This window comes from Alexandromys fortis, unplaced genomic scaffold (genome assembly GCF_014885135.2).
Source record: "Alexandromys fortis isolate MF-2015 unplaced genomic scaffold, M_Fortis_MF-2015_v1.1 scaffold_21, whole genome shotgun sequence".
Classification (NCBI taxonomy): Eukaryota; Metazoa; Chordata; class Mammalia; order Rodentia; family Cricetidae; genus Alexandromys; species Alexandromys fortis.
This window is the reverse complement of record NW_026067905.1, coordinates 47,928-64,310: the sequence shown is the minus strand read 5'-3', so window position 1 is coordinate 64,310 and position 16,383 is coordinate 47,928. Positions and strand designations below refer to the sequence as shown.

Sequence of the window (16,383 nt, the reverse complement as noted above, 5' to 3'; positions counted from 1 at the left end):
TTGGCACTATGGGCCCGCGCTGTGGAGATCAACTGTACTGCGCATCTTCAGCTCCTAGGACTCCAATGGACGAGGATGTGACAATCAATGCATATTTGTCAAACCAAATTGCCTTTTCCCTCCAGTGGCAATGGATGTCAGTAGTGCTCACATTCTACAGTGTTCCTAAGGATGACTTGGAGAGATGATTCAAATATTAATTCATTGGCCTGGGAGCTTAAAATGTAAAAAAAAAAATGTTTTGCCTTGGGCACAAAGTTTTCTGTGACTGCCCTAAGAAAGGCGAACCGTGTCTACATAATTATTGCAGTTTGCTGAGAACCGTGACAGAGGCTCAGGGAACATCTGGGAGAAGAGGAAGACGGACAGCAAGAGCCAGAGGACTGTGATATCTGCTGTGATATGGTGACTTCCAGACACGACAGGGGAGCTGCACCCACTCGTGAAACCTCAACCGTGTGGCTGCCTGAACCAGATCTGCACTGCTACAACACCATTGAAAATGGGGCACCCCTACTGTGAAAGGGGAAAGCCTCGCAAGACCCCGCCCCAGGAGAAGAGTGACAGGAAACCATAGCCCCTGACAGGTTGTCCAATCCCAAGTGTCAGCCCTAGACACAGTACAAAGGAGCAATGTTAAATGCCCTCGGTGGGCTCTACACATACCTGGACATGTGTATATGTGTGTGTATACATATATATACAGTGTGTGTACTGATAATTAAAGTAATATTCAAGATTTTGAAAGGGAGTGGGGGATTATAAGATGGACTGGGGGAGGGAGAGGGAGTCTTGGGAACAACAGAAATACACAAATATACTGCAAATGTATGAAATTTCTAAAACAATTAAATTAACTAAGAAGGAAGTATGCCCAGAATGTCATTTCGTCCTCCACTGCCAAGTTCTTCCTCCTCCTAGTACCAGTCAGATAAGTGACTCCCTCTACCAAGCTTCGCAAGAGGCTCCTCCTCTGTCCCCACTCACTCCTCCTGACCATTGTTATTTCTTTGATACAAGAAGCTTCTGACTTAATGGCTTATATTCTGCTTTTCCCCACCAAATTGCCGTATCTTAAGAGATTAGGGGGCTTTATTGGCAGCTGCCGTGCTATTGCCTGGAGTCAAGTGTGTCGACCGTAGCCAACCACGGATTCACTAAGACTCCATGGGCAGCTGATGCAAGCACGCACCAGGAGCTAAGGAACACTGACAAGGGAGGAGATGCGTGAAAGAACAGAGGTGAGGAACAACCAACTCGACACGGTCTTGTCAGGGCTCCCGACTGAGACGTTAGGATAACTAGATGGCAATGTGAGTGAGGACTTCTCCTTCTTGCTCTATCCAACTTGATCCAGTTTGGATTGGACTTCCATGTCACTTGTGAATGACCATGCTGTCTTTTACACAGCAGAAAAGATAAAATCCCAGAAAACTGGCTAGGCTCTGCCGAAGAAAAGACCTTGTGATAATGGAAGTTGCTCTGAATTAGGCAGTTCTGCTGGGCGGCGCAGTGGGTCCCTGTCATCCCAGGAGTCCAGGTAGAAGTGTAAAGGCCTCGTGCCTGGGTGAGTGTGTACTGGACAAGACGTCTTCTCTCCCTCCTTTCATTGGGTCTTCCTGAGCAGAATGTCGCGTTTCCTCACAAAGCCTTCTGGACGGCTCAGCTCTGCCGCTGTCCACCTTACACGTAGGGAGTTCTGTTTCTGTGGCTTGGACTCTTGCGTCTCCCTCTATTTAATGACCATATTAATTTATTTTCATTCTGTTATGTGACATTTGAAAGCATTAGTAGTAATCTTTGTTCTTTCGAGAGGAAAGTCAGAAATCTAACAAACGCACAAACATGTATACTCTTTTCCAGTAACTTAAACAATATTAGTTGGCTGCCAACTTAGGACACGTGTGTGAGAAAGGCCACTGAAACGTTTCTGTTCTGTGAAAAGGGATGTCTAAGCAGCAGGTACGCAGACTGGTAAAGAGATCAACGCTGAAGATTCAGAACTTCTTTCTCTAGTGCAACGGTGACCGCCTGCACTGTCTGAACAGGATGGAAAGGCATCGATCGCCAGCGCCTAATGAAGGCCTCATCAACTGTGGAGGATGTGGAACCATTTCAGCGTCTGCACGTATGTTTTCAGAAGTAGAGACCAGGCGTGAGTCCCCCAGAGGAAGGACCGACGAGCATGCCCTGCGCACTGTCTCCAGCAGGAAAGACCGGACATCTCTGCTGCGCTGTTCAGTCTGCCTCCTCCTCTCCACTCCTCCATCTGCCCTTCCCCGACTGATGCAGGTATCACCGCCCCGCCCTGCCTGCATTCCACGGCTCTGAACATGCTGCTTTTCTGTCGAGACTCTCCTCTGGATACAGCCAGATTGGCAGGACTACCGTCATTTATCAAATACTGCTGAGTGGACTTTTCTCATACTCAACTGCCTTTCTTTCCTGTGGTTTGTGTTATTAAAGAGATTTGACGTGCCTTGCCATGCTGTGTTCGAGACTCAAAGGATTCTAAACAAAATCAGAATACCAGCAGAGCCCAGGTTAAGGGATGCAAAGGGCATTGCATCGGCCGCCCCTGGCTGGTTTCCCTTTACAGGTAAGGCACAGGTTGGAAGAAGTCTGTCTTTGCTTTATAATTTGTGTTGTTTTCCCGCCACGAACATGGCTACTGTCCCTTTTCTTAGTCCTGAGAATATATTGCCGGGTGACCTGTTTGGACATTTATGGCCCTGGAGCTGAGAATGCCTACGGTTAAGCACTGAGCTGCGGGAAGATTCCCTCTGATTGAACACAGATGGAAAGGGAGGGGCAGGACTCCTCCCAGGGGTTAAATGCTAACATTTCATTTAACATGTTCCAGTTCAGTAGCAAGGGACCGCAAAAAGAAAACCGCTTTATTTAAAATCACAGGGTGGTGATGTTTTATGTATCATAAATCTGTCCCACCCAGGAAGTGCTAATAATAAGGGCCACGGTGACAGCTCGGCTCTATGGGGTAACTGAGATGAACGCACCATGCAAGCGTGATGCATCTGACATTCAAAGAACAATCGAGTCGCATACGCTGGAATATACAGTGAAGGTGGGGAGTGCACCAGCTTTCCTGCAGAATACACGCTTCTCACAGGGCAGGGTCCCGAGGGACACTGGTATTTAACCAGCTTCCCAGCGAGTGGCTGAAACGGCTGCCCAGCCCCAATGCTGCATCAATCAGCTGGGGCTCAACAACTCCTCTGCTCTGAAGTCGGAGGAGAGATCGGATGTTCAAAAGTCCCAGGCCCCACAATTTGAAGGTGGTGCCATGGCGTTGTTTGACCCTGGTGTGCAGTGATTAGTTACAGCCCCTCATCTCTTTACAGTGCCCGACTCCCTGATCCAGCAGCCCAAGGCCAACGCTGGCCCTGATGGTGAGTTTGGATGATATGGTTCTGAGATACGGATGGACCTGGAAATCAGGAGGAGAGTTTAAGCAGAACAGCACATTCTTGGAAACACTCGGAGGGCCTCTACGTATTCCAAGTAATACTTGCAGAACCCTTACTCCTCAGCCATTCCCATGGCTGTATGAGGCATGAAAGCCAGTCAAGGCCTGGGGCATTACACCGAGCGGTGGGCTTTGAATGTGTCGCCCTGCCCTGGGAAGACTCCTGTGGTGGCCTTAGCTCTTCCCGGTCCACCTCAGACTCATGAAATCTCCCGAGGTTGTGAGCTGTACATTTAAAGGATCCTTCTGTCCTATCAGTAAAAACTAGTAAACTTTAGTAAGAAGAAAGAAAACAGGTTGAGCTTGACAGTCTATGCTTGTGATCCCTGCACTTGGCAGGTGCTGGTGGGGGGAACGGGAGTTTGAGGCTTGTCTGGGTCACAAAGCAAGTTTGAGTCCAGCCTGTGTTACTTGAGACCCTGTTTCAAAAACCAAAACCCACAAAAAAAAAAAAACTAAACAAGCAAGCAAGTAAACAAACAAAAACCTAGCATGTACACACACACACACATTTGCACACACACACACACATTCACACACAAACAAAAATAAATAAAGCAACAGCATCAAATAGTGCTCAATGTGACAGCTTATGGTACTGCTGGTCAGTCTTGATTAGGACCGGATACTGTCAGTTCACGTTCATATTTTCCTTTCTCTCCCACTTGGCAGTATAAATACCTGTCTCGAGTCACTAAAAATGCTGTCATTTTCCAGATGTATCATAACTGGTCTTCAATCAAGATGTCACCCTCTCAGCTGAGCAATAAATCATCTTGGGAATATGTATATCAGGCTTATGAGTGCTGTACAAACTCATCCCTGAAGATCAGTATATGGGGAGCGTTTACTTCGTAGCCTCCCAGTGTGTGACTGGCACCATTAATAGGATGGTGTCTGATACAAGCCACTGGCAGCAAAGATACGACCCCCACACGCACACAGCCACCAAGTAGGAAAAGATGACTTCATTTCTGTGAGAGTGGATCAGATATCCACGAAGCTCTAGCTCTTGCTTCGGCAACTGAAGCGGTATTTACAAGGATATTGCCGCAGCAAGGATCCGATTGTATCTGGTCAGCTGGCCGGGGCGCTTTGGCTTTGTCAGACAAGCGTTTCTTTCCCTTGTCGTGACTTCCAGGTGCTACTGCTGAGCAAATGGGGCATCCCTGCCAGAAAAGGATTTGAAAAGAACAGGAGCAACAGCAACAGAAATCCTGATTTGGACAATCTGTGTGTTCTTGCCATCCACAAAGGCTTGACTGTGGGGAGTGGGGCGGCTGGAGGAGGGTCACAGTGAGGTTAAGAGAAAAGCACCCAGGAATTCTCTGTTGTTGAAAGGTTTTAAAGCTAACTGGTTTTGGTGGCCGCTGGAGATACACCCCTTTCCATCAAATACGGAGAGATCTCGATAATAGCATGTACAAGTTGTCCCTCAGATTTCCCCAAGAGGTGACTACATTTACAATGAAAAAAAAATCACTTAAAATCTAAAGTTTAGACAGTTAGCCCAACCAATAAAGAGAAGGATTCTTCTGTGGAGAGCCTGGCGGGGATCTCAAAAGATGCTACTGGTTATCCAGAAAGGGATTTAAATTAACAATGTATGCTACTAACAAGTGAAATGCTAAACACGTCCTACCTATATCAGTTGCTTGGTGGCAGAGTCTAGACCGGAAACAAATTTAAACATTTGTTAAGGCATGCAAGCATATTTGCAGCAAGATTCAAGTTCCAGCATCATACAACAGTATGCTAAGCATTCCTTTGTACTGGAAGGCAGAATCTCTAGTACAGAAGTTGGAGATTTTATAGTTTTATTCCTTGTTATTTGCCAACATTTAGCCATAGAGCTGCATGTAAGCTCGGAGAACATTGGTGAGGAGCTCAATAAATCTATTTGCCTTTGTTGGTTCGTGGGAGAGATGGTTGTCAAGTGGGAGCTGCAGGAAAGAATTCAAAACCTAGGGAAAAGGTAAGAGTCCAAGCTTTTAAAAAGACCCAAAGTGCTGTGGACATGTTGGAACTTGCCCATGGTTTTAATTCACCATTATACTCTCTTTGATAGTAGATGAGCCACTGAATACACACACACACACACACACACACACACACACACACACACACACAGACACGGCATGTTGCTAATTGAGCCAAGACTTTTCAACATTGTGCACACACATACACATGTACATGCTTATGCAAGCACACAAACACACACACATACTATGTTACTAATTAAGCCAAGACTTTGAATCATTGTGCGCACACATACGTTAACTAAGCCAAGACTTTACAACACTGTGCATACACACAGATGCACACACACGTGTGCACACGCACAGAGACACGCATACACACACAGACACACGGCATGTTACTAATTAGACTTTACAACATTAGCCAGCAATACCACTTCAGGCATTGATGAGGACATTTCCTAAGCAGTGACATCAAGGACAGGAACGCCAGTGCTCTCAAAGGCAGACTTGGAATAGACCAGACTTCATGTAGAATTTTCTCTGTTACAAAATGCAGTTCCTGCATGCAGCTTTCAGACATGCACTGTGAGTCCTCTAAAGCTCTCTTTATCATTTAATATTATAAATAATTATGTTCCTAGGCAGCAGTTCAAAGCTCAGTGTAGCACTTGTACAACACCCCAGGCAGGTCAGGTGACCTTTCTCCAATCCTGCTCTCTCTGGTGCTGAGGACAGACAAAGTGATACGTCTGTCATACGCCATTACCATTAGAAGAGAATCTTGTTCTTTTATTACAACTGAACTCCGCCAGATCTCTCAGCAGGAATGCTAAGTGAAATCAATGTCTTGGATTTCCAGGCTGAGCTCGGAGGTCGCAGCCTCTCTATCATTTCTCAGCATTATCCTTTCTCTCGCGCGCACACACTCCCTGAGCCTCCAACTGGCACACAGCAGATTGAAAACAGCATGAATCAGAGGACTCATGCTGCACAATTTTACAGTCTTTTGGAGCCCCTCCTTTTGATTCCCCCTTCCCTGGTTTTTTTTTCTTTTTGCAAATTGCAAATAAGTTTTGCTGGTGTCCTCTGGAGTTGGGAGTCAGAGGCAATGGTCCATCCAGGAGGAGGGTAGCTGGTGTAACTCAGAATGCACCCTTCATTTTTGACAGCTGTCCGTAGGAGCATTGTTCATCAGTCACCCCTTAAATTGGACATGCAACTCCACTGCTCCAAAGAGTAAATATACTGGTAATGCAAGCCATCAATTCCCGTTATGCCAAGCAGGTATGCACAAAGCCAGGCAAAGAAACTGGCACCAACGAAAAACACAAACACACAGAAAACATCCCCAAGATACTGGTAGCTGATTGTCTTAAAACAAATATGCTAATAAATGATGCTCTTGAATAAATTAGCTCTGTGGAGTCACAATATCCATCATGCGATGTGCAAACATCATTTCTAAGCTAGGAGAGAACTAGTGGGTTCTGTTTCTGTATTACCAGTGGCAATTTCGAGAGCTACATTCAAATAATGTGACTTGGTGTCACGGCTCTTCTTAACTCCCTGTGTTTTTTTGTGAACTATATAAACATCATCATATTTTGGAATTTCTTTCTGACAACCAAAGTAGTGACAGGCAGCATGCTAGAGGACACTGGGCAAGGGACACACATTTTTATTAAATTGTTGCTACTGGAAGAGCTCAGTTAAATCTTTTATATGTGCTCTAAGTGTGGGTGGGAAGAGGAGCACCCACAAAGCTTTATGTGATAGATAAGTCATGAAGGCTGACTTTTAAAAAGTAATTACACTTCAAAGATAAACTATAGCATATATGTTTATTTCCTGTGACTCGTGGTAACTGAAAAACACTCTTACTCTTTCACTCTGTGAACTGAATAGAGACATAAAAAACTAAGATCTAGAAGAATTTTAACCCTGCTGAAACCACTGTTCTCTTTGGTGTTGAATCCATAGGGTTTCGTGAGTACATAAAACCGCTTGGCTTGCTCAGTCCTTTCCCATTCACAACAAAGGAGACTTCAGTGGCCTTGACATTTGCCATTGTTACCTATGGGAACACCCTTGTAGCGAATGCCAGCCAGCCTGCTGATGGATGGACAGATGGATGAATGGCTGGGGACTGAGCAGAGGCAAAGATGGAAGAGGCTGTCTGGCATTTAACGCTTCTTCATTATTTGTATTAAGTGAGTGGGTTGAGAAGATACTAATGATAAAGAGTTCACCCAGAAGTAAGGGGAAATCCACTAATCTTATAAAACAGAATCAGTCTACAGTACTGAGAGGCAGACTCTAATGGAAAGCATTGTCGTGGATAGTAATATGATGGGCAGCACACACAGCAAGGGGAAGAAGCAAAGTCTGTGTGTAGCAAGGACTCCACTGCTGTGTCTTTGTTTCGCTTAAAATGTCTCTGTAACTCTAACCCTTTAAAATAGTTAGCACGGGAGCCATCAGAATACCAGCACTTTAGAAATCACCCTTGGTAACTGTTATAACTGCCTCGGAGCTTTGACATCTCCCGTGTGTCCAGATGATAAAGAGGAACAAGTCGAGCCCTAAACATTAAGCAAGGAGTGTGTGAGGTCCTCCAAACAGCAGTTGTGACCTGAACGTGGCATATGTCCCCGCCCTGCGGTGCGGCGGTGTGCAGGGTTTTCCCCAGCCATGGTCGCAGCTCCTCTGTCAGGTTAAGCTCATGCACAAATGTGTTCTCTTTAATAGTTGACCCAGTGGTCCCTTTTCCAGGCTCCACTATGGAGTTAGACAGCAACTAAGCTGATGCTCTGAGCGCCCCTCCCATTCAGGATGAGCCTTCCTCGTTTCCTTCATTCCCACACTCTGTGCTTGCTCCACCTGGACTCCCCTAAGATAGTCTCATGCCTCCTTCATAGAGTGGAAGACAAAAGCATGTTTCTAGACAACTAAGAAAGATGTTTTGTGGAAAAATTATTAGCGGTGTCAATTTTCTGGTTTGTATTTTGTAATAAAGTTAAATATTTGCAGTTATTTTTGTGAATAACCCCAGAAACCATCACCATTTGGCTAGCCACACTCACGTCACAGAAAGCTTAATGTGTTCACACAACAGCATACACGTAAAATCTGCACATACAAAGACTTTTCCCCCAAGGCTCTCTGCTCTTTTCTAAGAGGCATTCATCTTGAATCCCCCCAGCCTTCCCCCATGTTCTAAGGAAATGTCTCCAGGCTCTAAAGCCAGAACCGTGTTTAAATAGTCTCCCAACACTATTACTATCTTCATGTCTTTACATGATAATCTTGGTGGATGGATGGCATATCTAAAATTACAGCTATGCCATTCCCATACGCATTATAACAGTTATTGATAGTTTTTAAGAAACACTCCATATGTCTCAATTCTCCTCATACTTAAGTTTCTATTTCAATTGTTTATCCCTTGGCAAACGTTTGCATTTCTTGCCGAAGCTGCTCTCTCTTCCTAATAAATTCTAATGTACTTTTATCCATATAAGGCTTTGTGGACTTTATTATTGATTAGTCTTTAGATTATAAAGGACGGCTATTGGATTGCTTATAGATATCTGCTTTTAAGGCTATAAACTCACTGGTTCATAGATGCACACTTCAGATTCTCATAACTATCAATACGTTTGTGGAGTGAATAAGTCAAGTATTAGAAATGTAAATTTACACATACAACTGTTGCTCCTTCTAAAAGTCTTACCTCCATGAACACCCTGAGTTTAGCCCAGTGGCTGGAATCTATGAGACCTTCAGCAAACACCACTGAGTGACCAGGAGAAGCCCAAGGAAAGAGAGATGAGCTTGTTGAAGAGGGTACCTTGCTTTTGGGTGGTGGACTGTTTGTGCTCTTGTCTGTGGGAATGCTGGTAGGAGACACGGCAGCACCAAGGTTGCCCTGGGGTAGGCCTAGGAGCTTCCCTCCTGGAGAAACCTGCATTGCGGCTAGCTGGGCAGCATAGAACTGCTACAGAAGAAAAGACAGAGAGAGACTGTCAGTCATAAGGCAAACACCCTTCCGAAGCACACAGTCGGGTGCACCATGCTTCCTATGCCTCTTTCTGGGTACACCCAAAATACTGAATGAAAATCTGTCACCATTCTGCAACTTAACTTGTCGGGAGAGCAATGGCAGACAACAGGACCCTTTTGGCAAGAGCAGGCTCAGGGGCACAGGACAGAAGTAGCCATCACACTCACGCCTTACAGCTGACCAGGAAGGCAAGCATTTGGGAGTATTTGGCCAAGGCCTGTTCACCCTTAAATTCTTCACCGGGTGTTACTAAGAAACTAACTTCACATATAGAGTACCTCTCTTATTTGCGTTGGTTCGCTCTTTGACTTACTGAACTGGGCATCTGGAACTATTTTTTTTCTTCTGAGAATTAACTGTGCGGAAATTATTGGGAAACATATTGAGAAAAGGAAGGCAGGAGAGGTCTCTGGGAGGATGATATGTGGTCATTCTACCTACACTGATAAAAATTATCTGGATACCTGCTAGTTAATTCGCTTCATGCTCTAAACAGACACATCTCAAAATAATAATAATTATAAAAAATCCTCTGTGGAGCACACACTAATTCTTATTAACAACAAAGAAAAACTGCTCCAACAAATAATAGAGAGTTTAAACGGACATTTCACTTTTATAAGGATATCTTAGGATAAGTATTCAACTTCAAGAAACACTTTACATTCAAACATGGACATCAAACACAGAGACGAACTTTAGACTTGTAGTATTCCTTAAGAAATTTGACAGTCTGGATTAGAAAGTCTTGATAACATGCATGTGTCCTACATGTCCCAGTGTCCTATTTTGTGCTTGTCTTGAGACCCAGAGAGCCTCTTCTATGCAATCCAGTGCTGCTGCGATGAACACAATAGGGATGGAGGCCACCAGAGAAAAAGACCTCATGATAGTTCTCCCGAAAGGACATTTGCAAAGCAGAAAATGGTTCCTGGAACACGACACGTTCTGCTAAGTAGGACCCCACTGTAAATGGCATGCTGTAAGCCAACTGCAGCATTCCACAAAGATACACATGCATCACCTGCAGTTCTGCATCCTATGACCCAAATGCCAGCAGAAAAGCTGTCTTGGTGACAGAGGCTACAGCTTATTTACACATGAAGGAAGATGCACAGAGAGAAAACAGGCTCTTCCGTATTTCGATCATCAGTACTGATCACCCATCACAATTTTATGTTGGAATAATAATAACATTTCTGATTTCAACCACTGAAAAAGATTCCATCCCTAAGTCTTAGGTTACATAAAGAGTAAAATAATAATATGCTTTGTAGCTAAAGACTTGAGAGTTTATGGTTATTTCTTTGAATTCATAATTGATATATTCCTCCCGATGGTGATGAAAACTTGTCCGTTATTTCTAGGATTTGAAAAGTTGATTTTTTTTCTGCCATCATTTTGAGCTGTTTATGAGGTTATTTATAGTGTAACTGTGTCCTCAGGACACAGCTTAGTAAATTACACACATGCCTAGTAGAATATACAGACCCGTGAATTTGAAAAACACCCACATTTTCAGTCTAGCCACAGAACAATGCTAGATTCTGTAACTTTTGTGTAGCATTGCTTGTTGTGTCCTTGAAAAGAATTACATCAGTTGTTACTACTAGAGAGGCATGTCTTCAGAAAACACATTTCTGGCTTCAGCATGCAATAAAAATGAGATTTTACCAATTAATATAAGTGACATGGGACATCTAGACATCTGTATGTAAACACCAAAATGTTCAAAAAACCTCGGTGATTTAAAATTTAGTATTGACCCTTAAAGGATTTATTACTATACTTTTTAATCTATCATCTATCTATCTATCTATCTGTCTATCTATCTATCTATCTATCTATCTATCTATCTATCTATCTATGCAATGGTGTTAGACATTTAAATAACATGATCAATTATTCCTAAAAGGTGAGTCAATGATTATTGGTCATTATAGGTACATTTACAATTTTCAAAAAATAAAAACAAAATTACAGGACCTATATTTAAAGGTAAAAGGATGCAATCATTGTATTGCATTCAAAGGTTGGAGGTGTCACATGCTCAACATTAAAAAAGCTCACACCCTTCCCTCACTTCCTACCAGCATTTGTTCTCACCATTTTACAAAAGGAACTGGAGTTTATCAGGGTTCAAATATCCAAAGACATGCTTTTGAATTTAAATTGAAAATGTTGCCCAAAGTCAGATGGCTTACAGCAGGAAGGAATATTCAAATCCCCTTCCCCCACAGTTGTGGTAGAAGAAACAATGGCCCTTGAAGGAGTTGAAAGAATTACAAGTAGGAGCTTTGGGATAACTTAAAACAGAATACGGAGCTGTGTGTGTGGAAGGGGAAAAGGCATACTTGCAAAAAAAAAAAAAAACAAAAAACAAAAAACAAAAAACAAAACAAAACAAAAAAAAAACCGGGACCTGTGGATGCGAGGAAGATAGAAAGATCGGCAGACTATAAATTGAAATTAAGAAGTTAATAGTTTAATCCTAAATTTTCTTAATGATCTGTGAGTTGAAACCTGAAAAGGGCTTTAAAAATTTCCACCATTAGTTTCAAGATAAGAGTGGACTGGGTCAGTAGGTCATTGCTCACCTTCAATCCCAGCACTCGGGAGGCAGCGGCAGGCGATCTCTGAGTTTGAGGTCAGCCTGGACTACAGAATGAGTTCCAGGACAGCCAGCACTATACAGAGAAACTCTCTCAAAAGAAAAAGAAGAGAGAGAAAAGAAAAATTCAAAACAAACAAAAAGTGTGAAGTGTGTCTGTAAAGTTCAAGTTAAAACACTAGTTTAGTCCTGTTAAACCAGCAAGGTGAGAGAAGTGAGATTAGGCCTCCAGCTTGAGCATCTCAGGAAGTTTACTCTCTCTCAGTCTCTGATGGTTAGAAGAGCGTAGCTGTCTTCACAGAAATTACTGTCCTATACCTCATTTCACCTGCGACGCTGGAAAGAAAAATGCAGAGGTGGGTGTCACCTCCAAAGTCTAACCCTGTAGTTTAAATAGCTGTTGGAGGACAGGAATGTGCTCCCTATTGGAAGGAGACCCCCGAGGATGGCAGGCACAGAGAAGGACAGCAAAGCCAGTGACCTACTGAGTGGACACCCTCAGCAAGCAGCACCGGGTTTAAAGGCTCAGTCTTCCTGTGGACGCTCGTAAAATACAGGCAAGAGAATTTATCCTGAAAATCCAGGCAGAATAACTAGAACAAAGACAAGGCTGGTGGATCTGCTGTGAGGCCATCAGAATTTGGAGGTGACACCTCTAAGCCTAATAAGCTGACCCGGCATCACTAATGTAAAAATTAACAAGAGAAAATAATACGCATGTCATAGCAGAGTGGGCACAAAACATAACTTACCTAAGTCTTTCTTTTTATAATATAATATGCAATTGTCATATGTTTGTGTATAGTAATCATGGTGAGACAAAGTTTATTACACTTGCATTCTGAAAAGGCAAGTCAGACAGAGAAGCTATCTCATAATCCTGCATTGTGACAGCAAAATGCTGATGGGTCCATCTCACAGGGATTTCCTGGAAAGGGCAAACTCTCTCCCCCTCCTCTTCATCTTACTTCACCCTCCCCCTCTCCCTGCTCTCCCTTCTCCCCCACTCTCCCCTTCGGTCATCTTTCTCCCTCCATCCTCTTCCCCTTTTTCTCTTCCTCTTCCTCTTCTTTCTTTTCTTCCTACAGGATTAGTACTGGAACCTAGGGTTATACACACGCTAGGCCTGAGCACAGGTCCAGCCCCAGTCACTTTAAAAGGTGTGAAGAAGGCGATGGCCTTGCCACACAACAGCTGAACTGTATCCACCCTGGCCAGCCAAACCTAATCCCCATTTTGTTATGCTTACTGGCTTGTGTATACAGAAGCAGGGTCAAGCAGTAGGTTGACAGGTACACTTATGGGCGTTTGAGTTTCCTGCCAAATTCTAGCAATCCAGCGCTAGATCAGAACTTGGTGAGGGTGATAAAGACAGATAGATATTTTCACCTCTACTAATTAGCTTGGTATTTTGGGTAAGATGAGCGTCCTACGTTTTTGGACAACCTGGTTTTTCTCCCATGGTTATAGACAATACGTGTTTACAACCTTTTAAGAGGACGTTCATGCCAGACATGCTAGTGCTCATCACTAAGAAAATAACAACGATTTAAATTCTAAGCGGGATTATCATACTCATTTGACAGGAACTTCTTGCCACTTCTCCCTAATAGCATATTTTCCCCAAATTGCTCACAACACAGCTTCTCCCATTGGCTACAGCCTCGTGTCTAGTTGCCATCTGGAGTATCTGGATTTGAAACACTCGGGTCTGACAAAAATAACTATCAGGATTTGATGTCTCATACCTATTCAGTGACTAGTGAACCCCACAAAGGCAGTGCCTATGCCTTTGTCTCCACCGCCACCTCAGAATAGCAAATGCAAGTTGCATAGACCCAAAGGCAAGGGTTCTGTGTAATGACGTCATTGCCTTTTAACCAACATGGGTCTCTTGTACATCCTTAGTCACACTGTTATGCATCTAGGCAATCTGGATGGAGGTAAAGGAGATAGTGAGGACCCTGCATTTAGTCATTCCCCAAGACCAGGCAGCACAAGCTAGTGTGTGCTTCGATGCAACTCCTTCCTCTCTCCAGGCATGGATAGGGGATGAAGGTGGAGTCACATAAACTAGCGCATGCTTCTAAGCAACCTTCCTCTCCTCCAGGCATGGATGAGGAGGGGCCCTGTGAAGCGCCTGTTCTCCACCTTCCCTTCATTTTCCTTTCTCTGTGCGTGTCTCCTCCACATTCAACATCATACTGCACAGGAAACACGCGTGAGTGGACTTCTCAAATGCCATCTGTAAAGATCAGCTCTGGAAGGCATTCGGGAACTCTGCCGTGACTGTGAAATAAATGGTGAGCTTTTCTGAATATTATAAGTGCTTTTATACATTTATTTTATCAACTCTGTGTGCATGCATGTGGTTGCGGAAGGGCATGTGCGTGTGAGTGCGGTACCACAGCCATGGAAGAGGACTTCAGAGTCCCTGGAGATGGACAGAGCCACAGCTGGTTGCAAGCTGCCTATCTCGGGAGCTGAGAATACAGTTCCGGAGCTCGGTAGGAGTAGGATGTGTTGAGCCATCGCCCAAGCCCCCCACAATGGTCTTTCAAAGCAGAATCCTGTTCTCTGAGTGATATTTTCCCCCAAACACCAGTATTTAGGAGAATAAAAGAAGTATGCTAAACATGAATATAAGCGAATTTCTCAAATTTTCCTGTTTATTCGGATGGGAGCAAGAGGTTGCTTTTGTTCTCCCTGAGGGGTTAAGCAGGTACAAGGATAAAGTTGTCATCCTGTGTGGGTCTCAATGATTAGTCATAATCATCACTCCAGATGAATTACTACTCCTCAAAAAATCAAAAATAAGCAAACATACAGACTTAAATTTTCAAAACTAACATAGAAATAAAGTGTTTATGACACTGTCTTCCAAGTCAAATATGTGCACAGAAATGGGAAATTTTGATTTCTTTTAAAAAATAGTGTCAAGACATACGGGCAGACACACACACACACACATAAACACGGATTAAATTAATGCACACACATGCGCACTCGTGGACACATGCATATATACACACATACCTTGTACCTGGTAACGTTTCTAAGGTAGATACTCAGGACAGAGATGACAGTGTCTCCATGTATTATCTGTGATGCGTGTTTCTGAATGGATTCGTACCCAGTGTAAAGGAAACCTGGAGAGATGCACTAACTGAAATGTGATCTAGAAGGGAAATTTTCACTTCTCCTTTCCTTCCTTCCCTTAAGTGGAGGGATGTGGAACGGCACGGTGAACAAAAACAAAAACCAAAAGCAATTTCAAGCGTCCAGAAGCGTTATCTTTATGGCTTAATTTCTGCTTCTTAATGTAACTTAAATGTAGAATTTAAAGAGAAACTAATGTACTAGAGAAAAATCTTTCAAAACATGCCAGCAGGCTTCGATGGGGATGAATGTGCTTCCTGCATCATTGTTTGCCATGTGTCCTTGGAGAATTATCAGTGCAGCTTGGATGGAGGCGTGGGCTTCCCCTGACAATGGCAGCATTACCTTATTTAATACGTGCATTACGTGTACAACAGCATCGGCCAGAGTCCCAGTAGAGAGTCACATGGAGTGAACACTTATGATGTATGCGCCCTACAGACTGGCTAATAACCTATGTTCTACTCTCCCTTCCTGGCGAACTCAAGAGGACAAGAGACACCAAATCCCCCACACATTGGGGATCCTTCATCAGCCCCCCCCCCAAATTAAGAGGTGGGGAAATAGTTCAGAGACCAAGAGCACTGGCTGCTGTTTAAGAGGACCCGAGTTTGATTCCTAGCACCCATGGGAAGAGACTCACAGTCACCCATAGTTCCAGAAGTGGGGATTGGACTACTTCTGGTCTATCAGGGCACCCCTCATACATGTGCCCCCCAACATATAATTTAATAGATAAATCTTGAGATGAGACTCAAAGAGCACCACAGGGCTGGTAATGGTGGGAGGAAGTGGGAAGCTTGCACTTTGATGATAAGAATATTAAATGACCTTTCCCAGTGTCGAAACTGTATCTACTCCCTGGCACAGAAAGCAAAGTTAGTGAGTGACTTGGAAGTCCTTAGTTGTTTATGAAAAATACCTGAAAATGGGATTTTATAAAATAAATCACACATCTAAAACCATATTATAAACAGAGTTGGTCTCAATAGTCCAAGGTGGAAATGACCCCAAATCTTCTCATGGGTAAATGTTTTTTTTTTTTTTTTTTTTTTTTTTTTTTTTTTTTTTTTTTTTTTTT

At 43.5% G+C, this 16,383-nt stretch overlaps 1 protein-coding gene and 1 long non-coding RNA gene across 5 annotated transcripts in view; one reads left to right on the top strand and one right to left on the bottom strand.

Annotated features, from left to right (window-relative positions):
* Sox5 (SRY-box transcription factor 5) overlaps nucleotides 1–16,383 on the bottom strand; it is a gene marked incomplete at its 5' end in the record, with an annotated part of 134,091 nt that overhangs the window by 71,664 nt on the left and 46,044 nt on the right. Inside the window, one exon of the mRNA XM_050135237.1 lies at nucleotides 9,320–9,466. Coding sequence (XP_049991194.1) covers nucleotides 9,320–9,466 — 147 coding nt within the window. The remainder of the gene's footprint in view (nucleotides 1–9,319; nucleotides 9,467–16,383) is intronic.
* LOC126497306 (uncharacterized) lies at nucleotides 786–9,308 on the top strand. 4 transcript variants are annotated; one of them, XR_007590578.1, is made up of 3 exons: nucleotides 786–2,599; nucleotides 3,363–3,410; nucleotides 4,629–9,308. It is a non-coding gene; the product is annotated as an uncharacterized lncRNA (long non-coding RNA). The 4 variants fall into 4 exon arrangements; XR_007590576.1 differs by having other exon boundaries at nucleotides 4,205–9,308; XR_007590579.1 differs by lacking the exon at nucleotides 4,629–9,308 and adding an exon at nucleotides 4,160–4,190.